At 36.2% G+C, this 27,096-nt stretch overlaps 1 protein-coding gene across 1 annotated transcript in view; it reads right to left on the bottom strand.

Annotated features, from left to right (window-relative positions):
• Nucleotides 1-27,096, bottom strand: part of wwc1 (WW and C2 domain containing 1) — a 44,918-nt gene that overhangs the window by 6,426 nt on the left and 11,396 nt on the right. Inside the window, exons 3-17 of the mRNA XM_084136907.1 lie at nt 26,619-26,822; nt 24,196-24,272; nt 23,877-23,956; nt 18,695-18,824; nt 14,508-14,654; nt 14,273-14,343; nt 13,082-13,324; nt 11,474-11,563; nt 8,640-9,208; nt 5,849-5,966; nt 5,597-5,764; nt 4,065-4,257; nt 3,839-3,979; nt 2,879-2,943; nt 82-229 (exon numbers count right to left, since the gene is read on the bottom strand). Coding sequence (XP_083993033.1) covers nt 82-229; nt 2,879-2,943; nt 3,839-3,979; nt 4,065-4,257; nt 5,597-5,764; nt 5,849-5,966; nt 8,640-9,208; nt 11,474-11,563; nt 13,082-13,324; nt 14,273-14,343; nt 14,508-14,654; nt 18,695-18,824; nt 23,877-23,956; nt 24,196-24,272; nt 26,619-26,822 — 2,444 coding nt within the window. The remainder of the gene's footprint in view (nt 1-81; nt 230-2,878; nt 2,944-3,838; nt 3,980-4,064; nt 4,258-5,596; nt 5,765-5,848; nt 5,967-8,639; nt 9,209-11,473; nt 11,564-13,081; nt 13,325-14,272; nt 14,344-14,507; nt 14,655-18,694; nt 18,825-23,876; nt 23,957-24,195; nt 24,273-26,618; nt 26,823-27,096) is intronic.

Raw genomic sequence — 27,096 nt, 5'->3', positions numbered from 1 at the left:
CATTGGAAAGGTACAACAAAAACGTCTATAAAAGCTTTTATAGAGAAAGTTTTTGCTGTGTAAATGAATCATGGCGGTCACCTTTTCCGTTATGACTGCTGTTGGTCCAAGTTTAACCGGCTCTTCCTCCTGTTCCCACTGGCATTCATCGGGGTAGAACTCCTCACCCTCCTCAACATCACTACCTTCTCCATCCACAAACACGTCACCATCTAATGCCTCTGTGGGCCTATAAGATCACAAATATGCCATTTGACACCAGGGTTATTATGGCTCAGACATTATCATTTTTATTTAATCTAATCTAATACAATTTTCCTTTTAGTTTTGTTTTAGGTTGTTTTAATGTGCATAAATAGCTTTTATTTTGCTTAATTACAAGCAAAGAATTACAAAAATACAACATATTCTGCAAACGCCCCTTTTGTGCGCCATGCCTTGCCCTATCTCAAACATCAAAAACACAGGTCTTAGGGGAGCTTGTGAAGGCATGTCTCAACAGGTACATAAGGAATACTTTTAGCTGTGTTGCTATGTTTCATGAGTAGGCGAACACTCTCTCTAGAGCGAACGCGAGCATCTCGCTTATAATAAACCCATCCGGTGTATATCTGCACCGGCCGCATTTTGGACATGTTGCGCCACAAATATTTGAGACTGCATACACTTGACACATCAAAATGAAAAAAATATAAAGAGGAACAATTGTCTTTCTGAACGTGCACATGATGATGTCGTATTGAAACGTCCATTGTAGTGCGTTGCATCGCAATGCCCCATTCGCGTTGACGTGTTCATGACCCGGTTGTTTAATCTTTAAAGGTTCGAAATTTGGCTTGCACTCCAGTACCCAAAGCTGGATGATTTTCCTGTGTAACGTGTCAGTCATGGTCCCACACGCCGGCTAAACAAACACTCTCTGGCCGCGCCTGCTACAGTAGCCACGCCCCAAACTCTCCCTATTGGTTGAGCTGGAAAGAGATTGACAGATCTGAGCAGACCGCTCAATCTTTTCTCAATGTTTCCTTTGGGAGAGATAAACCCATGAATGTCATACTAATAACAGACAAAGAACAATAAACTGGGTTAAGAGGATGTATTACATAATAAAACATGTTTTTAAGTAACATAAAAAAATCTTACATACTTCACCTTTAAGTAATTCCATTTTATCTTCGGAAAATGACTACTTTTAGTTTTGCTTTCCTTTAGTTTCAGTGTTTCTTTTAGTTTCCATCTCTTTTAATACCCACAAATTGCTTATTATTGTTTGCTATGTACTTTATCTATATATTCATCTGCATTATACTTACAACAACACAATTAGTTCAAAGTTCAAGTTTAATTTGTCCAATTAAAGTAATTTCTCTGTAAATGAATGTAGTTTTCTTAAGATGTGGTCACATTAGCAAAACTTCACAGACAAAGAAGGTCCATTATCCGACCGTTATTAATATTTTGACACATGAAGAAATGCTTACTCACTTCCAAACTTAGCAGTTTTATATTAGTCAACATGGTGGATTTAAAGTTGAACAAACTTGAATGCGATGCGAAATCCATGAAAATATTTTATGCACGGGGCTAATTTGCATATTCGTATACTAAATGAGGCAAGATTGTAGAGTTACATTCAAGCTTAATTTTAAGTCATGAAGAATTTTTGTCAAGGAAAAAACGTTTAAATATGCAATTTTGGTGTTCAAAGATGAGTTTTAAAGGACAAAATTATTGACTACAGGGGGACTTTAACACAAATATTAAGCGTTTTTGGGCTGCTTGTTTGAGCTTGATGTCTGTCAACACAAGTCAAGAAGAGTAAAGACATACAGAAGAGAGTAATGTCTCTGATGTGCATTTAAATACGTCATTAACAACTAGTTGTTCAGTTCCGTTCCGTACACACTGCGTAGAATTTTGCTAAAACATGAATTTTTCGGGAGTTAATTCATTAAGAAAAAGCTAATTGTAAACTGTTTTTGTGTTCAGAACAGAATTAAGCAATAAAAGGTGAACCGACAAATTCATTTAGCTGTAGTATGTACGTGGCCATAGTCTGTCTATTTTAAAATCTTTTTTACGTTAGCGGAAAAAAATATTTGGTAGTTTCCACTGTTGTAATTTCACTTTTGTAATCAGACCATCAGTACTGAAAGTCACAGTGCTCCAAATTAAATAGAAAGTTATTGTTGTGTTTTAAGAAATGCAACTGAGTTAAACCGTAATGATCCTAAAAGAGCAACATTTTACTTTACTTATCTAGTCTGTAACCTTTCAGAAGCGAGTGAGTGAGGGTGGAAAATGCTCTCGAAAAATGCTGCCATGCCACATTCCTGTCCTTGTTTTTAATTTCCATGACAGGTGGTTGTTGTTGAATCATCGTCTAAAACAAACAGGCTTTGTAAAGTGCAGTTTTGGTTATGATCATGAGACTGCCCTTCAGCCAATCCAAAAGAGGCAAGGTGAGCTAATTTCGATACACGTGTGTACCGAAAGAGTCCAGAAAATGGCATGAGAGAGGAATGCCGCTCAGTATTGCTCATGCACTGCCCTTGGATCAGTTGTTCATCCTGTTTATGTACTAATGTAATTTTGGCGGAGCAGATCAAACACCAGGGAAAGCGAGTCATCGTGTGATTAATTCCCACGAGATAGCAGAAAGGAGGTCAGTCAATAGGAAAATAGGGGTTGGAAAAGAAAGAGAAGGAATATGAGATTCAAACAGCTTGCTAATTGCTTGTGTTGATCTTGGGTGGGATCCTGGATATGATGTGAAACCCAGACTCACACTGACACATTGTTAAGTTGACAGCTGTGCTGAAATGAATTAAAGCTTATTATATTGGTGCTTCGTCACAAGTAGTGGCAGGTAACGTACCAGTCCTCCACAGGAACGTTCTCCAGGTGTGCAGTGGCGGTCTCTGAGGTGCTGGGAGCTGAAGCCTAAAAATAAATAAAAGGATAAAGATTATTATTATATATGTAAAAACATCCTTGATTTAGGCATTTCTGCAATTTTTTACTTTAAATTTGTTGTCTTATACCTGCTGGTAACAGATGCATGCTAATTGTATCTAATACTTTCTAAATGTAATACTTTGGCCAATTATTGGCAAAATGCAATAAGGCACTTTTTTATGAATAGAGTATAATTTTGTGTCCTGTTACTGTTTTAGATGCACATGCTTTTGTTGGAAGAAATGGATAAACTATTATTTAACATAAAATTAACCTAGAATGCAAGGTAGATATTTTTAAATATATAAAAAATTCCTTGTAAAATGGTGATTTTGGTCTGTCCCAACTTAGAGGTTTTGATCTTCTACACTGCATTCAACAATTCATCAACACAAACTACATAATAATTTTCACTATGTCAATATTATAATATCACCTTCTCACATTTGCACATTTTTTTTTTTTTTTTCATATTTGATCTATTTAATGTTGATATCTATTGAAGTTTATTGCTAGAAAGTAACAAAAATCATCTCACAAGATAAAAGAGCTTCAGGCCTTATTTTGTTCCTTATTCGTGGAAAGTACCAGTAAAATCTAGATATAATAACCGTAATAACAGAAGTGAAGCAACTAACTAATTCTATGTAATTTGATTATCAACATTATTAGAAAGCAGGACTTTTTAGGCAAGAAAGAATCCATTTCTTTATTTGAATGACGCAAGAAATGGATATAAAATTTATAAATACTCCATGTTCCTTGATGAGCTTAGCAGTTTGGCAAGACCGTTTCCAAGAAATGTTAGTAAAGCATTTAGCTGTGGTGAGGTAAAATGAGTTAAGCATTGTGTGTGTGTGTGTGTGTGTGTGTGTTTTACCAGCTCCTGCTGAGCGGAGACCTCTGTTTCCTTGTGCTTTCTATCCATTTCTGGCATGTACGTGCAGTTAAGGAGGTTGTACCACTTGGTGCACCACTCCTCTGAATATTCTTCATCAGCCAAACTGATCTGAGCACCAGCCTTTCAAGACAAAAAAATACACTTTAGACACTTTATTGATGTTCAGCCCTCACGCTGTTTGCTCAATCTCAGATCAGACACTCACTAGACAGTCTTCTCGGCCAGATTTGCTGGTGGTACAGACATCAATGCGTAGGGTCTTCTGTCTGAGAGCAGTGGAGGACATCTGCAGGCTAAACGCTTCCTTGAGCTCTAAGGGTTCCTGCGGAAGAGCGCCGTGGGTGCGGAACAAACAGCGAACGGGCTCGGAGCACGGCAGCACCACCACACGGACATATCTGCAATAGATTAAACCCAACAGAAGTTAAAATCTAATCAGAGATGGGGCCCTATTTTAAGGATCTAAGCGCATAGTCTAAAGCGCACGGCGCAAGTACACTTAGGGCGTGTCCGAATCCACTTTTGCTAGTTTGACAACGGGAAAAAGATTGGTCTAAAAGGGTTGTCCCTTTTCTCTTAATGAGCAATGGGTGTGTTTTGGGCGTAACGTGCAATAAACCAATCAGAGTGTAATTTCCCATTCCCTTTAAAAGCTAGTTGCGCTCGAGCTATGGCGGATTCGCTATTTACATGCTGGAATTTGAAAGCAGAAAGACTCCAGAGAGCAAACGGATCTGCTCGTGCGCAACGTTAAAGAGCGCAAGCAGACCATCTACGGGACAAGCCGGATTGCACCATATCTTTATGTACACAATATTAATCTTTTACATTGTAATCCTTTTATTTGCAATGTTCGGCATGTTTGTGTGCTGCTGTGCGTCCCTGTGTGTGTGTGTGTACGTGTTGTAGACCCCCCTATAGGCTCACATTACTAACGCGTTCTTTAAATAACAAAAAATCAATAAATACTGCGCCATTGACTTTAGACCAGGTTTGTGTTGCTCAATGGCACAGTCTATTTCAGTTGCCTCAAAATAGCAACGCGCCAACAATGCGGCTGAACACACATTGTTTTCAGACCAGCACGCCCATGGGCGCACAAATAGTCGCAAATGCATTTGCTATTTAAACAACGTGGCGCAGGACGTGAAAATGATAACTGCGTCGGGCTGAAACTAGCAAAAAACATTTGCGTCACGCTTGGCGCCACATTGCACCGGATGGGCATGTACATGCCAAAATAAAACAAGAATTGGCCAATCATAGATCAGTGGTTCTCAACTGGTGGGTTTCAATTAAAAAAATGGTTTTGGGTTGAAGCATCAAATGATTAAATAAAATGTCCATTCAAGAAGTCGCGTTCCAAAATGATTCTCAATGCATCTCAATTTCAAAAGCAAAAATGCAGGGGGTGTTATGGTGGCCTGCTGCTACATTTTGTGTAAATATGCATAAAAGCCATAATAAAAATGCCTGTTCTGACTTTCAAGCACTGTCAGGTTTAATTATTTTTGTGGATTGATCCACAATCATTTGAGAAAGAATCACAAAGTATCTGTGAATCGATTCCTCCACTTCATATTACCATTTTACAACTATTGGACGGGTTAATTCCATTTGTAAAAACCTGCACATTTCCCTTGCCGAGGTGCTTCATCAAAATTACATCCTGCTGATTAAAATTAATGTCTCTCCATCAACTTTAAATGAAGCTGGCTGAGAGAGCGCAATCCTTACATGTTCTGGTTGGCTGGCAGGGAGAGCGCGCTATAGTTGGACAGCTGCATTACGAACACTGTGAACCTCTTCTCTTTCGCTTCATACTTCAGGCCGAGTTGGATCTGAGCGCTGCTCGCCGAGCTCACGTCATCATAACCCAGCAGCTGCTCGACAGGAAGCCCAGGCCTGGGGGAATGAACGGCACCGTTTTACTATCCAAATCAGGGTCTGTGAAAAAACATCACTGATAATAAATCTCTAGTGGCCTACCTTTTCTCTGAGGGCTCGTACACCCCACTGTCGCCTGCAACCGATTCGTCAGACACTGCCGACGTTACTCCCGCCTTCTTCGGTCCAGGCGCGGACACCCTCATTTGCGTAACAGAATCTTCAAGCACAGAAAAAGGGCGAGTAGAAATGTGAGAATGTGTCACTCTGGAAAGGTTTTAGTTTCCTGAGCTCGAGTGAGTTCACCTGCTGGGCGAGTTGGGAGTGAGCTGAAAATCTACCCTAACGTACTAGACGTTCAGAGGGTTTCTCTAGTTTCAGGTGGAATTCTGGGTTGCCAGTGAACAAATGAAGTGTGTCCATGATGAAGGAAAATGAAAATCTTGCAGTTCTTTTAAGACATGTATTCTTTGTTTTCATGTTGGTTTCAGAAAAAAAATTATACCATTTTCAAGAAAAGTATCAATTTGCAACTAACCATTATTTTAATATGGATTAACCTAGCAATTCCCCCCCAATTAGTCGATTCATCTAACAATGACTTTTAACAAGTAATTTCTGATTTGTCGATTGATCCTTTAGTTATTATCTTACCAATAAATAATAACCAGAACCATTAATCTTTCAATGTTATATTCAAACATAAATAATCAATTAATTAATAATCTTTTTCCAGATTAGCAGATAGATCTAACGATTATTTGATAAATTAGCTGTTGTCGGTATTTGTTTACAGGTGTGAGCCTTAAAATGTTTTGTTCATTCAGCAGTTTAAAATAGCTGCCTGAATACATATTTGTATGAATGAACAGCTGAAATAACAACCGTATTTAAAGTCCGGTAAACAATGACGGTGTCAAATATGGCGATGTCCGTAACACAGAGAAGACGAATTTTTATTAATAGTGCCTATTACATGTTCATATCTCATAATTTACTCATCCTCAAGCCATAGGTGTATTTGACTTTCTTCTTTCAGCCAAACACAATTGGGAGTTAAGTTAAAAACTATCCTGGCTTTTCCAAGTTTTATAATGGGAGTGAATAATAACTCAGATTTTGAAGCCCAAAAAAGCACATCAATCTAGGGCTGTGCAATTAATTGAATTTCGATCCTAACGATCACCAAAATAGTACAATCGAGTAAAAATGATTATTTTGCCATGTTCTGTTGTCATATTAGTGGAGCGGCTAAGTGCTTATGTTTGGCAGAATCGTTCAGTTTATGATACAAGCGTGAAAATTGGCATGAGCAGTCTCCATGGGTCACTTGACAAGAAAATTGTCCGAGCCACTTGAAATTTCAAGATGGCGGCCATTTTTCAATTTTCAATTTTTCATTTTTCTGATGTCTAGTGACCATCAGAGATTGCTCATGCCAATTTTCATGCTTGTATCACCAAATAAACCACTATATCAATTAACTGCTCCACTAAGGTGTCAGCCATCTTGAAAAATTAAAAATCTTGAAATTTCAAGTGGCTCGGACAATTTTCTTGTCAAGTGACCCATGGAGACTGCTCATGCCAATTTTCACGCTTGTATCATAAACTGAACGATTATATCACTTAGCCGCTCCACTATATTGTGTTCTGCACATCCGCCCCTTCCGAAGCCATAAACTCTCTCAGCTTGAATGTTTAAACTGATAAGACTTAAAAAGAAGTGAAAATTATCAACTTTAGTTACGATGCAATGCTGGTCCGATTGTGCAAGTGACAATTCCGTCATGTCCCGACTCCTAAACGCGAGAGTGTAGTTTCGACGCTTGCCTTGTCCAACCCATTTTGTGAAATTGCGTCTTGGAGAAAGTTTTAAAATGATTGATTTGATTTTATAATCTGTGTGGATTAATTTAGGCTACTCATACAATCTACTTGCTAAAGTGAATCAATGTTTGCGGGGGAATTTTCCGCATTATAAGTGGTATCCCTGCGGGAATTAATAAAATACTTATTGAAGTATTATCTGTTATATTATTTATTTTAATAGTTCAAAAAGTACAATAAATGTTCAAATTTTGATTTTTTTAAAATTGTTGCAAGGTGTCTTTTTAATAAATGCAACACGTTCCCCAAAGTCATGTGAAATAATCATGTTATATAATCGTGATTTCAATACTGACCAAAATAATCGTGATTATGATTTTATCCATAATCGAGCAGCCCTACATCAATCCATCATAAAAGTAATCCATACGGCTCCAGGGGGTTAATAAAAGCCTTCTGAAGCGAAGCGATGCATTTTTATACGAAAAATATCCATATTTATAACTTTATAAACTATAATCACTGGTTTCAGTAACGGCCGAAGAGTGACCTCTGACCCGACGCATGACATACTGACGAACGCGGAAGCGCAGAGGATCGAGCAAAACAAAACACCGCTCAAGAATTAGAAGTCTAAAACGAACATTTTTCAAAAGAAATGTCTGAGGAGCACGAGTTTGTTGCTCAGCCCTATTAGTTTGAACCGCGACAGGCGTCAAAGCTTACGCTACTCCTACATCCTGCGTCATGCGTCGGGTCAGAGGTCACTCTTCCACCGGAACTAGACTCACGTACGGCCTCTACCGGAAACCAGCGATTACAGTTGATAAAATTATAAATATGGATATTTTTCTTTCAAAAATGTATCGCTCCGCTTCACATTTTCCAACCTGAACGAACCTTGCCTTTTCATAAAAAGGTCAAATGATCGAATATTTTAAGAATTATATACCTTGACACACAGTCATGAGGATCTGCAGGGTGTTGTTCGCACCACGTGACTTTGATTTGCTAGATCACGTCACATGATTTTGATAAGCAATAAAACATTTTGAGCAATGTACCTTTCGAAGACTCTACTGCGGCCATAATGCTGTCTTGTTTGTTGTCGCGGTAAGCCAGCTGCCCCTGCTGCTGGTCCTCTTCAAGCCGGAGCTCCATCAGCCTGGTTTGCAGATCTAAATCCAACTGTGAGGCCGGGCCAGAAAAGGCCTCTCCTGACAGGAAGGAAGCATCAGTAACAAGGGGCGAGCAAGGAGGAGAGAGGGAAGACAGCGAGGAACGCGGGGACAGGGAGCTCATGGAGTGAGGGGTCTCCGAAAGCCTCAGCACTTGTGTTCTCTGGGCCACCCCCGGCCCACCGCCCACCTGCCCGGAGGAGGATGAGACCTCATTCTCATGGATTGTGGTGATTGAACTGGAAGGCCTGTAACCAGAGGCGCTTCCCTCCTGCAAAATAGAGTCCAGTTTGTTCTGGAAGTCAGGGTCGCCCAGTTCGGGCTGCTCCAGGTAGATGTCGGTGAAGCTGAGAGAGGAAGTGGAGCCCATGCTGGAGGTGGCCAGGGATCCTCGGCTGGAAGTCAGCGATCCACGGCTGCTGCCTGAGGAACATGACAGCGTGCTGGCAGACAGACTGGAGTTTTGACGTCAAAGGAAAGAGACAGAAGGAGAAGGAAAGTTAATCGGAAAGCAGCCCAATATCGTCTCACTCAACTCTATTTCAAATCTTGACATCAAATGCATTCTGCTTTAAAGCAAACATGCTAATTAAGGCGTAGCAGGCTCACTAGTGAAACACACAAGGGACTGTTCCTTCATGCAACATGCCTTTGATGTGCCTCAACTAGACGCCGAGGATGAATTAGGCATTAGTCATGATAAAAAGTAAGAGCAAAGCTATTGTTAAAGTTAACAAGAGTGCTTGGTTGCATAGTTTTATAACTTCAAAAGTCTGATTCTTCTGATATTCTGAGCATTCTTATTGCAAAGTCATTACATCATAGTATTGCAAAGTCATTACATCATATACAGTGACGAAAAGTTCTTATGATATGCAGCTTCCTCTTACTGCTAATATCCAAAACTGCCTAATAAATGAGTGTTACATATATATAAATGGTCTAGGGATGCACAATATATCAGTATCATATTCGTTGAAGGTCAATTTATTGTATTTTTACATTAAGATTTTCTTTGTGGAATAGTTAATGCTCACTAAAAAAGATATTTCAACCAAAAAAAAAAATTCTGTCATTATCAACCTTGCATGCTCATTAGTCAAACTGAATTGATTTTAATTCCTAAGTTTGAGCTTGTTTATCATATTTGATGTGATCCATGTATGTGCGGAGATTAAAATGGCCTAAATTAAAAGCCAGCTTCATCATATAAAGCAACTTGATATGTATGGATTATTTTTACAATGTGTTTTAGAACTTTTTGAAGCTTGAAAAATTGACTTCTGATGGATAGACAAAAATGACTTGTTTGTAAATAATAATAATAATAATAATAATAATAATATAAATAAGTATTTGATGAGAATATGAACAATTTCTTCATTTGTGTTCCAAAGATGAACAAAAGTCTCTGGGTTAAGGAAGACATGAAAGTAAGTACATTTATTTCATTTTTGGTTGAACTCACCCTTTAAAGTTATCCTTTAAAATAACTAATGTCATAACACTGTTAAATGTTTGACATATCTTAAAATAAATATAGATTTTTCATATAGTACATTATAATATTATAAATATTATACATAGAATTATAATTTCACTTGTAGTACTTTTTTTAGTATATAGTATAGACTTTTAAAGGTCCCGTATTATGCCCCTTTTCACAAGATGTAAAATAAGTCTCTGATGTCCCCAGAGTGTGTATGTGAAGTTTCAGCTCAAAATACCCAACAGATCATTTTTTACAGCATGTTTAAATTGTCATTTTTTGGGGCTCAGAAAAACGCGCTGTTTTAGTGTGTTCCCTTTAAATGCAAATAAGCTGCTGCTGGACGACCCAGGGGGCGGAGCTTCATGAGCTCGCGCTCAGTCTCTCAGGGCAATTTCATCTCACGGAATGATGATAATATCAGAAACTCTCAGTAACAGTGTTCATTTCGAGTCGGACAATAATGCCTACAGAGTCAGAGTGCTGTATAGAGATGGAACAGGTATAGTTTAGTAGTTTAATTACGGTTATTATAACGTATTTGTCATCTGCTTGTATGTATCCATTATTTATTAATAGCCTACAAGTCTGCTCTTTCGGACCAGGTCCGAATGATGATCAAACATATACTGATGAGTTTAATAAAGTTTATTGTACATCACACAAAAGATGAAGCGTCAGTTTTACTTCAAAAAATCACCGTAAGAGCTGAGTAAACACAGTAAGTTATAAGAAGTGCGCAAGTACATAAACGAATTTCGGTAGAGTTGAGGGAGCATTCCTGTGGGCGGAGGTTAGTCAAAAAACTGTTCTAGTGACGTCATTAAAGAAGGAAGTAGAGGGATGTAGTCCAAACGGGCCGTTCGATGTAGGCGACTTCTGTTAAATAAAATATCTCGCTTGGCATTGAACTTTGAGCTTTATCATTTTACAGATATTATTTATACTCTAACAATAACATTACACACTAACTAAAGTTTGAAACATGGGATCACGAAGAACGGGACCTTTAATACTTTTTCAATTTAATGTTAATAACCAACATTTATGGGTTATTGGCAGTAACAGTAATGTGACTATAATTATCAGTTTATCAGTATTGGCCAGAATTGATTAACATTGGTGAATCCCAATTAGGCAACAGGGAGAAAAAGTAAATATTATATGATGTCCATATTATGAGTGTTATTTGCATTGTCCATTTTAAGTAAATGTGAGGGTTGGACGATACCTTTTCAGCTGGGTGTGCAGGGAAGACGCAAACCTCACTGTCTCCTCCAGCTCCTTCACTAGTTTGTTTCTCCTATAGTGCAGCCTCAACCTGAGCAAAGCAACACAGAGAACTTGGTGACTCAGTACTATAGTGTGTGTATATACACAGTGTATATATATATATATATATATATATATATATATATATATATATATATAAATATATATAATTTAGAAAATAAGAAGAAATGTAAGAAAATTTGAAATCAACCCCATTAATTTTCTTAATGTATATATAGTCTTTCTGTGGTTCTTTTGATAAAATGATGTTGGTCTGTTATTCAACAGCAGCGCATGAAGAAAGCATCTATTGTGTTCAACCTAGATCCAGCGTTTGTGCAGCTCAGGTTACAGGAAGAGTGCAGACGCCAAGCTAAACGAGGATACAGTATCTAGAGTAGAGAACAAGGACCCTGTTCAAATAACTGAGAGAACGAGTGAGAATAAGACCAACAGAAAGAGAGAATGAAAGATAGTGAGTGAATCAAGCAAAAATCAGCAGGTATCAATATTCTATTTCCGTCATTCAAAAAGGGAAACCGAAACTAGGTCTGCAGATATACAAACCATAAACAAAGCAGCGCTTGCTTATCATTTTGAACATTAATCACACTGATCACTTTCTTCATTGCAGTTGTCTTATGTTATTATGAAAGTATTTGTGCATTCGAATGCTCAGCTAAGATGACGTAAAATTATAACAGCCTTCTGTCTGTACCGTTTTGACTTCTTAAAGTCTTAGTACCAGGCGTAAACAGGGCCTAAGAGTGCAAGACTTGCTACAAACCACAAGCAGTAAACTAATAGACTTTTATGAACCATTTGCAATTGGCATTTTCAATTTCTGCCATTTTAGGCCTTGATTTACAAAACCAAATTGCGCCATTATAATGAATGGGACATGCGTTAAATGGACAAAGTGACTGCTGTGCTGCTCGTTTTGCTTAACTCCAAATATCTTTGCGAGTGCGGCCTCTGTACATCAAGCCTTCAGTCGACATTTTTAAGTCTAAAAGAGGCTTTCAGAGTTGGTTTTGTGTGTTTCCACAATAATGACGCCTTTATCATTCACGCTAGAATAGATTTTTGAGTTGAACTGCTCTAACATGCTGTCAGGGAAAGGGAAAAACAATGGGTCAGATGTGCATTCCTGCAGTATATTAAGTGGATTGTGTAGCCTAGTGATTAAAGAACTAAAGTTCAGGACAAAAAGATTTTAGTTTCGAATTCTGCAAAGGGCGATCCTCATTCCCACACTTTCTGACCAATCATTTCCATGATTTTTCAAGGAATTTTCCATGACGGTTACAATCACTTGCAATGGCTGGATAAGGATTTTATTTATTTATTTATAACCGAAAAAAAATGGGTCATAAAGAGAAAAAATTATCGATTTTTTTCAATAGAAAATAGAGAATCAATTTCCAGGACTTTCTAGATAGTAGGAAGGCCTTCATTCCTGCATGAACTTAACACGTTCCCATTCTATGGTGCCGTTGTGTAACCAAAGAAATACACCACTGGAACCAAATACACGGAGCTCTACTGGCCCAGTTAACCATCTCACCTCTCGGTCAGTGCTTTGCTCTGGTTGTCCCGTGCAGCTTGCAGGTCCTTCTCGAGTCGTTTCTTTTCGGATTCGATCTTCTCTGCCTCGCTGGGCGCGCGCTTGCGCGGCGTTACATACTGCAGTTCCTTTAGCAGCTCTTCCTTCTCGTTGATGAGGATTAAGCGATCTCTCTCCGGGTCCAGCAGGCCCGGCCATGCCTCGCTATCCAGCTTAGCGATCTGGACCTCAATATTTGCAATCCTGAGCAGCAAAGTGAATAAGGCAGTGTAAAGAAAGTTAAACATGCAACTATTGAGAGAGATCAATACAGTGACAGGTTGATTTCAAAATCCATTTACAGCCTGATTAATAGACGAAATTTTGTTTCAAATTTTGAGAAAAAATTTATTCAGTGTGCATTTCATTTGCTATACAGTGGGGCCAAAAGTCTGAAACCACTACTAATATTACAATAAAAAAAATAAAAAAATACACACACATACACTCTCAAATGAAAAAAAAAAAACATATAAATACTGTATATACATTTGGATATATATATATTTAAAAAAATCTGTATTTGGAATGCCCTTTGGTTAATTGACGTGTCTCAGAAATTACATTTTTCATATATTTTCTTTTTTTATGTCATTATTATTTCTTTGTTTTACAATTTTCTTAAACGTATAGTTTATTTCCAGATTTAAATTACATTTTGAGTGGTATCAAACATTTGGGTAAATATATATACATATATACACTGCCGTTCAAAAGTTTGGGGTCTTTTTCAAAGTTTTTAAAACAAGTCTCTTCTTCTCATCAAGGCTGCATTTATTTGATCAAAATACAGTAAAAACAGTCATATTGCGAAATATTATTACAATTTAAAATAACTGTTTTCTGTAAAATGTAATTTATTCCTGTGATACAAAGCTGAATTTTCACCATCATTACTCCAGTCTTCAGTGTCAGATTGTAAAAATATTTTGCTTTTTTGTAATTTTTGTATTTTTAATCAAATAAATACAGCCTTGGTGAGCATAAGAGACTTCTTTTAAAAGCACTTAAAAAATCGTACCAATCCAAAACTTTACATACATACATATACATACACAAACACACACATACATACATAGTAATTTAAATATTGGCATAACTGATTAAAAAAAAACTAGCTACAAACTAATAATTTAGAAGAAAAACAGTTACCTTCTTTTCGCCTCCTCATATTTCAGGCTCAGTCGTACCTTCTCAGCCAGTTTATTTGAGCTTGATACAAACTAATTAAAAAAGAATCACAATTTAAAAAAAAAAAATACTTCTCTGCTAATATAAAAGACATTTTATTCTACAAATGACTTGCACATTGTGAAACCACTAAGACACCAAAGTGATTCATCATTCACAAGCATGTAAAACCCAGCACTGAAGGCCACCATCTCACCTCAGCAGGGATGTCCGTTTGAGACTCTGCGTCCGAGTAGACACGGGGCAGAGAGAGGTTTGAGTTGGCCAGGGACGGATTGCTGGCCCACAGGTCAGACTGAGAGCCATAATCTAACTGGAAATCATCCTTCAGCACAGCCAGTTTCTAAAAGAAAAACACAATAACCAGATGTGAGCGTGTGAATTTTGTCCTTTTGAGCAACATTGTGAGGTCAGAAAATCTTTGACCTCTATTTACCGTTCTCTCACAGATATTCATTGCAGACAGAACATTTAGATTTAGATTTACATTTCTGAGATGACAACTGCCGACAGGGGCTTAAGCAGAATTGGAGTTACCTGTGTGATTGTTAAGTGACGAGTAAAGAGAGGCAGTGAGTCTACAGGGAGGAGAGTTTATTTGCAAGAAAGAAACACAAAGCTATGAGTGAGCATGTTACGGGCGAACACACACGCATGACGGAAGAGGTCTGCCAGCTGCAGTGGGGGGAATGCATTATTTAGCATTGCCCGCCTCTCCATATGCTTGTCGAACAGTGTGAGGAATAGCTGGAATTCTATAAATAAAAAATGACAAAACAAGAGGGAATAATACTCAAGGAAAAAGGGGTCACCTTGGGAAAAGCTGTTTAAACCCTTCATATTCTACTGTGACATTTGGGAAAAACGCACTCTACCATTCAAAAGTTTGGGGTTAGATAGTATCATTTTTAAGAAATTAATATCTTCATTGTTCCCAATAACTCTATTTCAAATAAATGCTGTTCTTTTGAACTTTCTAATCATCAAAGAATCCTGAAAAAAAAAAAAAAAAACTATCATGCTTTCCACAAAAATATCAAAAAGGACAACTGTTTTCAATATTTATCATAATAAGAAATGTTTCTTGAGCAGAAAATCAGCTTATTAGAATGATTTCTGAAGAATCATGTGACACTGAAGACTGGAGTAAAGATGCTGAAAATTATATATATATATTGAATAATTAAGATGTTTTTAATGTTATATATGCTAAATGAAAATGAAAAAAAAAATATATATATGCTAAATAGAAACATTTTTAGTAGTGGTCTCAGACTTTTGGGCCCCATTGTCTACGAATAAATAGTTTAATAATAGCAAATGAAATGTACACTGAAATAAATTGTATTTACTTAAAATTTCTATTTTCTATAATAAACTATTTATTATCTACTGAACAGGCTTTAAAATGATTTACAATATAAAAATATAAAACAGTTCATTTAAATTGTATTAATGTTTCATATTTATGCAGCCTTGGTGAGACTTCATGTAAAAACATTTTTAAAATCCAACGCCAAACTTTAGTGTGAACTTTTCAATTAAAAAGATGTTTAGAAGAAATTTCAACATCTACAGTACAGGTCAAAAGTTTGGAAACATTACTATTTTTAATGTTTTTGAAATAAGTTTCTTCTGCTCATCAAGCCTGCATTTATTTGATCAAAAATACCGAAATTTTTTTTTATTATTGTGATATATTATTACAATTTAAAATAATTGGTTTTCAATTTATTATACTTTAAATTATCATTTATTTCTGTATTGCAAAGCTGAATTTTCAGGATCATTACTCCAGTCTATCACATGATCCTTTAGAAATCATTATAATATGATGATTCATTATCAAAGTTGGAAACAGTTCTGCTGCTTAATATTTTTACTTTGATGAATAAAAAGTAAAGAAAATAAAAATAAAAAAAAGAAGCAAATTTTTTAAAAATAGAAATCTTTTGTAACAACAATATACACTACTGGTCAGTAATTTGGGGTCAGTAATTTCTTTTCTTTCTTTTTTTGAAATAAATCAATACTTTTATTCAGCAAGGATGTGTTAAATTGATAAAACGTGATAGTAAAGAAGATTTATATTATTAGAAAATATTTTTTTTATTTTGAATAAATGCAGTTCTTTTTAACCTTTTATTCATCAAATATATTAGGCAGCAGAACTGTTTCCAACACTCATAATAAATCAGAATATTAGAATGATTTCTAAAGGATCATGTGATAGACTGGATGTCACATGTGACACTTAAGACTGGAGTAATGATGCTGAAAATTCAGCTTTGCATCACAGGAATAAATTATTTCTTAAAGTATATTCAAATAGAAAACTATTATTTTAAGTTGTAATAATATTTCACAATATTACTGTTTTTTTCTGTATTTTTGATAAAATAAACGCAGCCTTGATAAGCATTAGAGACTTCTTTCAAAAATATTTAAAAAATTAATGTTTCCAAACTTTTGACCTGTACTGTATGCTGTAAAAAAAAGAAGATAAAATTAGGGTCTATGGACCAAAGGGTGATGTACAAAATAGGAAGTCTATAATAAGTTTTTAAAAGGGGGGATTTTAATTTGCCAATGGGAGGCAAAACACATTGTCTTCACTGGCTTCTTTAAATTTGTGTTGCTACAATTAACAAGTCCAAATGTATAAACAACACGGGGGAAACTGGATGAAATTTAAGCCTCCAGTTAAACAAGATTTGTACATTACGGTAAGTGGGTGCAAACCAAATACATAACCAAATATTTTCTTTAGGCCTACATTCAAGAGCAGTAGGTTCACAAAACATTATGCAAACAAGGAAACTTCACACTCCGCAATGCTAGTGCAAACACTCAGCGTGAAAACACACAGGCCCTAACATTCACCAATATCACATTACATGAATTAACATTATAACCAAATAATCCACTCACTCATTTTTTCTCTGAACCCCATAACGTTACGTGTATTTTGTGTTGAGTTGCATTCTATCCTCTTTTAATGTGTTTTTTTTTTTTTAGTTATATAGACAAGCTGACCTTCTATACTCTATTTAAATAACATTTAGCTAATTATTATGAATAGTTTTTAGGAACTCGTAGACTACATGGAAATTTTTTACTTTTTAAAAGAAATTTACAAATCACAGGACCAATAAAATGAACTAGAAGGCAAAAAAAAGCCTTTAAAAGTGGTCAATAAATTATGTATTACACAATTATACATTCACATATATCTAAATTCTTGACATATTATGTACATGTTTTGATGATCTGACGTACATTTTTGTAAAACTTAATTTTAAATTGAGATTTTTTTTTAAATGTATTTATTTTTATCATTTTATGAAGTGGACTGTTATGATTGCCATGTGAAAACAAAAACAAAAACGCAGTGACAAGTTACCTTAGATAAGATAGTAAGGTAGTACATATGTATACAACATTTAAAAGTTTGGAGTCGGTATGATTTTTTCTATTTGAAGTATCTTATACTCACCAAGGCTGCAATTATTTGATAAAAAAAATAGTAAAAACAGTAATATTATAAAATAGGATTACAATTTAAAATAACCATTTTATATTTTAATACATTTTAAAATGTCATTTACTCCTGTGATGGTAAAGCAAAATTTTATAAGTCACATAATCCGTGATACTTTTTTAATACCGTGATATTTTGATACCAGGAATATTTGATGAATGGAAAGTTCATACTTCAAATATTCAAGTTCAAAGTTCATAAAAGTTGTTTTTGTAACAATATAAAAGTATTTAAGATCACTTTTGATCACTTTAAGATCACTTTTGCCATTGAAAGTAATTATTTTGTGAAAAGCGTGAAAAAGTGGCATGGTTCACAAAGTTTGAGTGTCCTGCTTCTATATGCCAATACGCAATATATAATATGCCTATATGCAATACTGTATTTTGTCAAATATTTACATACATTTTTTGTGGGAGTACGAGACAAATAATGGCTGTAAAATAATTTGTTTGAGATTGTCATCTTCAGTGAAAAGCCCCACCACACTTAGCCACTCCTATCTGCTCAAACACATTAGCTTATTATGACAATAAGATAGGCAATCATTTTGCAGCGAGTAGAGCACTTCACTGCAGTTTTTATTTGAATAGATTGGTTCGCCTACTTCTCTAGTGTGTACTTAGCCATTATGAATTATCGTTGGCTTGACTATTTGTATATGTACACCTGGAACTGAGACAAAATAGTTCTCCGCAATGTCCTAATGATGAAAGAATGAAGAAATGTGTTCCCAGAACACTCTCAACGATTTGTCCTTTCGTGAACTGGGCGACGTTTAAAAGCTTCTTTCAGGGTGTCATTGATCAGGGAATGTACTGAGAACTCAAAGAGATTTGTACCCGCATGAGCTCCTGTTTCTCCTTCTCCCCAGAGCTGATGGCATCTTTAATGGTCTTCACCTCCTTCAGGATGGCCTGGGCTTCATGCAGTTTGTAGCCATGCGAGGCACTGGACACTTTGTGATCAATTCTGGTGAAAGACAAAGAAAAAACATTCAATTAGAAATTATTTTAAATCATCCAAATTATTTTTAATGACTTAGTTGAATCATCACACTCGGAATCTCTGAAGAACTGTGAAAGAATCAAATGTATCAGTGAAAAAATTTTTTGGAATCGGCAAAGGCCAGCAAGATTTGTGGAAAAGTCTAATTGCAATTTTTCTGATTAAAAAAAATTTGATTGCGATTTAAAATGCTATTTGTCAAAGGTTTGCTGTGCTTGTTTGAAAGGTTGCAAATTTTTGCCAAAAATGTTGTGATTATATATCAATAATAATAATACAACTGTAGAATAAAATGATTATTCTTATTATTATTAATAATATTATTATTACTACTACTACTAAATAGAAACATTACACAAAATAATAAATATTAATATTGTAATATTCCACTGTAAAATTAAAAGAATCGAGTACTTAAGAAAATATAAGAAGAATTATAATATTTATGGCTGTCTTAATTTCTTTATTTTCAAATGTTAAACCATCAAGCCTATACTTTGGTGGAAAACCACAGGATATTAGTATTTCTCATTACAAGTTTTGGAAGATGGTTGGCATTTGTTGTGTTCCCAAATGAATGTTATGGCATGAGTTCTTGTAGACCGCACTAACGGCGAAATACTCATATACGCCTCTGTTGAATGTTTTGCTTGTGATTTCCTGGAATGTCAAGCTCCAGCAGAGCCAAGAATACGGAGGTGAGGGGGTGGGTGGATGGTTCTGTTTAGCAGAAGAGGGCATGTAAAGCAAGTCATCGGTAAGTCATGTGCGGACCTGAGTAACAGGTTAGTCCACATTCCTTTGGGCAAGAGAGCTAGAGGGAAGCAGTCAACAGGAATCAAGCACAGCATCTCTACGCCCTTTTACATACAAAAACAGCCCAATCCAAAGCTTTATGTCAATGTCTTCCTAAAACAGCCCTGAGGGAAAAATATCTTAAAGGGGAATCTTAAAAGTCTCTTTTTAAGGTCTACTACAATAGGTTTGCATGCTTGAATGTTCAAAAAACACATTATTTTTCACATATTTTACATTATTTTAGCACCTCTCTTCCCAGTCTGTCTGTAACACTCAGTTTAGTTCCAGTCTCACTGAAGCCCCTCCTTCTGAAAAGTGCAATGTGCTCTGATTGGTTGACTGGTTGCAATTATAAACGAGGCCTTTTTTTTGCATACGCTTTGGGTGGGAATTATTTAAATGAGGAATATTGTGACGTATTCATTCTCGGAATAAAACAAAAGTTGAAAATGTAAACACGGATAATAGGACTCCTTTAAATTGTAACTCTCGTCAAATTGCAACCTAGGCTATTTTTGTTAATCTACCCGAGTCAAACATTCGTGTAAAAGCATAATTAGAATGGAAACGCCACTTTTAAGATTGACCGTATTTTCGTTTTCGGTCAAAATGCCGTTTGAATGGGAGTGCATGGGGCACTTCTATGACAGCATCAAAATCGCTATTTTTAAAACACTAAGGAGGCTCGACACAACATGAAACTGTGCTTGAAGTATCACCAGGGGCCAGAGGTGGAAGTAACGAATTACAACTACTCACGTTACTGTAATTAAGTAGTTTTTTTGGGTACTTGTACTTTTTTGAGTATATTTTTAAATCTGTAATTTTACTTGTACTCAAGTACATATTAAACCAAGTAATCTACTTCGCTACTTGTAAAATCACATTTCGTTACTGAGTACAATTTGAATTGATATTCAAATCTTTGACCGGTATTTCGGTAGCCAATAAAAATATTCGATCGTAAACGGACCAATAAAACCCCTGATATTTGGACTGAATTAAACCCCCTGCGACTGCAGTCGCAGTCGCAGGGGGTTTTGAAGAGCTGATCATAAGTGAAGGAGGCGAGGATCTCAGAGTGATTAATGGCTGGACTTAAAGTTTGGAGAAACAACAATCTACATAGTAGTATTGTCAAAATATCTATATTTTGATACATATCAATACTGAAATATCTGTCAATACTCATTTTGGCCTATACACCGATACGATACCAGCTGCGCGTTCTCATTCTCTCATCTCAACGACAGCGAGTTTGACACACCCGCCTCCTCTCAGCGCGGGATTGCAGGTAGGCCTATTACGCATAATTTTATTAATACCTGCAAGTTTCTATGGCATATTTTAATGGCAAATGTCACGAGTGCAATATTGTAACGCGAGGGCACATTCATGTAATCGCAGAAAACTGGACGCGAGCTCTCAAATATATGAATGAACTGGACTCGGATATTGAGTGTGCGCTCTCGGACTGTGTCATATCATGTGCAATCGCGAATCTCTCCAAGTGGTTCTCACTGCAGACTCAAATGACGTCCAGCTCCAATCTCTCCATGCTCTTGAATTAAACGTTGTCAAAAGTTATGAAAAATCTAGTCTTTTTTGCAAATTAAATTCAGTTTGAAATCAAGCTTCCTTGTGCTGTGTGTGAGCTATTGCAACAGTTAACGTTACCCTATTGTAAAGACAAATACACTGAGTAAATATTTAAGTTAGATTATTCTAATGGTTATTGATCAATGTTTAAATATGTAAACAAAAGCCCAAATTAAAATCTCACAGTATAAAGTGGACGTGTCTCTTCAGAAGACTTGAATTAAACTTTCCATTCAAATAGATTACAGTTACAATGAGTGTTGTGCTTTTCGAAGCTTTAAAATAATGATTGCCTTGACAAAATGGATGGACAAAAATGTAGATATTAAAATATTTATTATGTGGTAGTTTTCCCGATGGTATTAAAAATTATAGGCTAGGCCTACTGAATACTGACATATTTCAAGGTGTCATATTGAAGTTAGAAATTCCAGTATCATGACCACTAATTAATGTCCTTCGACAATAAGGTAAAAACGTGTTAAAAGTAGCTATTTTCTACATAAATCTATGATTTGGTTGAATATTTATTGGTAATACATTAACTATCGCCAGCTAAAAAGTAACTAGTAACTAGTACTCTGAGTAGTTTTTGAGAAGAGTAATTTGTACTTTTACTTAAGTACTTTTTTGACACCAGTACTTTTACTTGTAATTGAGTATTATTTCAGCAATGTAACGGTACTTGTACTTGAGTAAAAATTTTCAGTACTCTTTCCACCTCTGCCAGGGGCTCTACACATGAACTCGAGCATTGACAACATTGTTTGTGTACACAAAGTTTACTAAAAAAAAAGGTTTTGTACGACTCACTTTATCAGTTAGTGTTTCCGGTGGCTGGAATTTTGTCAGTCAAAAGTAGTCGATTTCCGAATGCAACATAATGAACTGAGCTTTCCATCTTTACTCTCCTCATGTTACGTTGCATTCGGAGATCGACTTCTTTTGACTGCCAAAATTCCAGCCACCGGAAACAATAACTGAGTCGCTGTTTCGTCTATCAACACGAAATCTAGAACTTTTTGCTGCCATGGTCTGAAGATGATATGACTCGAATTTGGTGAAGATCAAAGCAACGGTCTAGGAGCAGTTTGAAAAAGTAGATTTTCAAAGAAAAAATAAAATGGCGAAGAGGAAGTTCGACTGACTATGGAAAAATGTGTATCTATGTTGTCCGCACTGACCCAATTAATCTATCTAGTTTCATTACAATAGGCAAAATGAATCAAAAGCCATTTTTTATATCTCCTGACCACTAGGTGGCACTGCGCCAAAACTGTGCAGATTCCCTCAGGTCATGGTTGTCATAATACACACCAAGTTTGGAGATATAGCCTCACATCCATTTTGGCATGCTCTTTGTTGAATTCGTTCAAGCATTATTCGTGAACGGTTTGACGAATGAACTTGAATTCCGTAACTTTTTGTCGGTATGGTCTGAAGATGATGTTTAAATTTTCATGAAAATCAGAGCAACGGAAGAGTTTGAAAAAGTTTTTTTTTTTTTTTTTATTCTAAATGACTAAATGACTTTATATGGTGCAATCAAATCGGCTTGAGTCAAGGAATTAGAGGGGAAACTAATTTTGTATTACAATAGGTGCCTACGCACCTTCGGTGCTTGGCTCGTAATTAATAGTGATCTTCAACCCCAATTTCAATTCTTAAAACCTCAAGACAGTGTATCAGTAGATATACTCTAGATAGTGTTTTACTTCAAGGCAAGGTTTGTCTTTCAATTGAGATGTCCTCGAGGACTGCACACAAAAATAAACATACAACGCAAACAGTGTAGCCCGTTTCACAAACTCACAAATTTGCATGAACCGGTTTGTTTTAGTGAATCAAAAGCACACAACGAAATCAGTCTAATGTGAATCACGAACAAATGACTCCTGTGTACTGTGAATCAAAACATACGGCATGTGGTCCGATTCCCAAAATGAATGACGGAAACGGAATTTTAACAAAATCGTTCATGATTTTATGATGTTGTTTTTTTAGCAGTTTAATTTAGAGTTTGATTATTTTCTTATATATTAATTTAATTACATTTAAGTCATCCTGTTGCCACCTTGGAAGTTTGCTAAGCCCCCCAGGTTGAGAACCACTGGTCTACTACACTGCACAATACAGTTTACAGCATTAGCTGATAGGCCTATTTCTTTTATATTTAATCAAATAGACATTCTAACTTAAATATATTCAAATGAATCAAAATTTAATTTAATTGAAACAGGAAAACCTGTATTAATACCCAGCTCTTTCAATCCATCAGTTAGGAATCACTGCACTAGTCAAGTAGTTGTTCAGAGAAAATCGGGTGGATTTTGAAAATAACAATATGAAATATGAATAGCTTCACACTGACTGTTTGAGGTGCATGATGTTTTGAAGAACAATAAAACTATCATATCAACTTTTACAACAACAGAGAAGACAAAAAGTGAGCTCACTCCATCACAATAAAGTGCCAATGCACTCATAAAATGGCAAGAGATAAGATGATACATTTTTGTCTTGAACAAAGACGAGGTGTTTTCAGACTGGACTGCTTTTAAACAAGAAAGCGATCAGTTGTTGGAACGTGATCGTGCAATGAGGTTAGGTTACACTTACTCTTTCAACGTCTCAAAGCCTTGCTCCTTATAAAGCAGTTCTTGCCTCATAAAGGCCAAATCTCTCTTCAGCTTATTTACCTGAACAAAAGACAGCAACAGAGAGAAAGTGAGCAGGGGAATCAATGAGACACTTGTGTAATTACAAGACGTCTTACATTTGGCTTTAAATATAATCTCACTGCCTGTCATCACATCTAAAATCCATGATGTACGGAGTGCTGCAAATATTACACCCAATTCATGTCTTGCATAAACAAGATAACATTCACAGCAAAAAAAAAATCAAAGGCTCCATGTTAAGTGGAAGAGCTTCTTACCCGGCTTTTTGCTGTAACAATCTCCGCTTTGAGGATTTCAGGGTCATATTTACTGCTTGATGAGGATCTGGAATTTACTGTAGGAAAGATAAGAGTTCAAAGGCTTTATCTTATCTGGAAAACCACTCGACACGGCTCTGGAATTCCATAGCAATTTATTATATTGCTAAAGACTGTCATAAATCTGCATCCATTTTGTATATTTAAAAATAAAAAATTTGCTTGCAAAAGATGTTTGAAGAGTTGCATTGCAGGTTCGGCTGCACAAATATGTTGAAGTGAATTTCAAGATTGTAACCTCATCAACTAAGCATGCAGCTCTTGCTGTCTCACGGTTTTAATTATGACAGTTTACTGATTCTTGACACGTGGGAAAAAACAAGTCCCTCAACTAGAATGATCTCAATCTTAACTCTTGATTTTGTCTTTATACTTATCAAAATTATGGCAATATTTCCTAAAACCACCTGTCCTCAGACTATAACTTAGTACTTCATTTAGATTAATACATTTTAGGGATGCACGATATATATTCATTTTTAATGTTATCGTTATCGGCCCGATTTGAAAATTTGCCAGATAAATAATGGATTATTTCCTTCAGCTTCAGATGCGCACTGTTTGCCATGCTGGTTTTGAATTGCTTGAAATATGATTGGAATCACTTCAAAAAAGGAAAATACAGTCAAGTGCAACATGTGCAGCGCAAATCTATCATATCGGCTACATAACATCATAATGAGAACATTATAATTGTGTGCTTGGGACATGGCTTTGATGAGACTTTTGTTTTCGTCATCAGGTTCTCAAAAATTATATAAAAATTTGGATTTAGATTTATCGGCCAATATATCGGCTTTCAAATATAAAGAATTATCGGTATCGGGCAAAATTTTCATATCGGTGCATCGTTAAGATAAAGAAAATTGTCTTTTACATAGGGCTGTCAACATTAACACATGCGGCGATTAATTCAAAATCCTTAACGAAATAAAATAATTTAACGGAAATAAATTAGTGAAGCATTACGTAATTTATGTCTCGCAGTTAGATGATCTCGGAAGTCGGGAGTTTATCACACTGAGCATCTACAGTGGTGCAAGCACCCGTAACCCTGGTGTGCAGAAATTTCGATTCTAACCTTTTACCCGATTTCGCTTCACTGTTTGCGATCAGATCTGCTAAACTCAGGGAAAATTTTCCCAATGATACACAAATTCATTCAGTCCAAAAAAGCACTATTTTAAAGAAAACCAGGCTGATTACATCAGAGATGGCAGAGAGAACAGTGACTCGTGACCAGTTTTCAGTGTGTTTCGCTTTAAAACACGAGCTCTGTCATATTCTGTGATTGTTTCTGAAGAGCGCAAGACAAAGCAAACCAGTGTCTCGCTAGTAAAGTTTTGATGGATGAGGATTGCAATCAAGGAAAAGACAATTACGGTGACATACAGGAGTTGTAGAGTAAGCACGCATGAGTCCGTCATATTGATGCGCAAACAAATCGTGTATGTGCGCTCGTGACGCAATGATCACACATTGTATTTATTCACACACACATTTCAGCACATTCACGTTGTTTCCACACACATTCAGGATAATGTTTTGATTTGTCGTGTGTATGTTGCTGTAATTCTGAATAAATATGTTTACTGTAGTAGATTGGCTATATCCTTTTTTTTTTTGGGGGGGGGGGGGGGGGGGCATCTCAATGTATTCCTGTTTGGTATTCGCAATTCCTGGTTGGTTCGCAACTTGACAATATAAACAAGCTCTTTGCTGTTGTACCATACACATACCATACACTGTGAACTGTGAATTTTCCTGTAATGTTGTTTGTGCTTTGGTGTGCATACATTTATGAATTATTTAGTTGTTTGGAGTCTCCAAGTGTCCTAGACACTTACATTTACCTTGAAAAAAAGCTTGAAGAAAATCCAGTTTTGTGAGAATCACCCTTCCATCTGCTGGTTTACATTTTACTGGATATAGACAGTCCCATCCTTTTAAATAACCTCTATTGACAGCCCTACTTTAAAAAAAAAAAACACTACTATGTACGAAGCCCCTAAAGGGACATGCTGATGGAAAAATGTTTGCGTTTGCTCCCTAAAGTTCAGCGTTCCCCCAAGAAACACCACAAAAACATTCAAATAAGTCTGATGGTGATTAAAATAAAACAGACAGACCTGAAAGTCAGTATGAAACTGTCCTGAAGATGTCAATATTTACATTTTATGTTTATATCTGGCATTGTTGACCTTTAGTGAGTGACGAATTTCATGAGGTAGTGAAAGGAGAATAATTCTAAACATGTTGCGGTTGTACAGATTAATCAAAAACTTGTGTCAAGAATCACTGTCAAGTGGCTCATAAGAACAGTCTTTGACAGACAGACACGTGTATAGAGGCACAAGTCTTACGGCTGATCTGTGAGGACGCCTTGTCCCTCCAAGCATCATTTAGCTGCCGATATTCCTGCTGGGCCAGGTGAAGTCGCTGTTCTTTGACCTGGTAGATCTCCTTTTGGGCGCTCAATGCATCCTGAACCACGCTCAGATAATCCCGCAGCATGAGCTCCTGCTCCCGCTGCCACTGAGCCCGTGGATCCTCCAACTGGGTGCTCTCTGAGGGAAGCAGAGAGAAGATAGAAATATCTTGAACATTAATGAAAAAATTTTTTTTATTTTGTTGTTGTTCTGGAAAGAAGTCTCTTCTTCTCATCAAGGCTGCATTTATTTGATCAAAAACGCCGTAAAAAACATTCATATTGTGAAATATTATTACAATTCAAAAATAACTTTGTTCTATTTTAATATACAGTGTGTGCAGAATTATTAGGCACGTTGATTTTCTGATCATATTTTATTTCCAGGAACATTTTGCCAATTCCAAACCATA

This window comes from Abramis brama, assembly GCF_963993115.1.
Source record: "Abramis brama genome assembly, chromosome: 15".
Classification (NCBI taxonomy): Eukaryota; Metazoa; Chordata; class Actinopteri; order Cypriniformes; family Leuciscidae; genus Abramis; species Abramis brama.
Note: the sequence above shows the minus strand (reverse complement) of the source record. Positions and strands in the feature narration are given on the sequence as shown.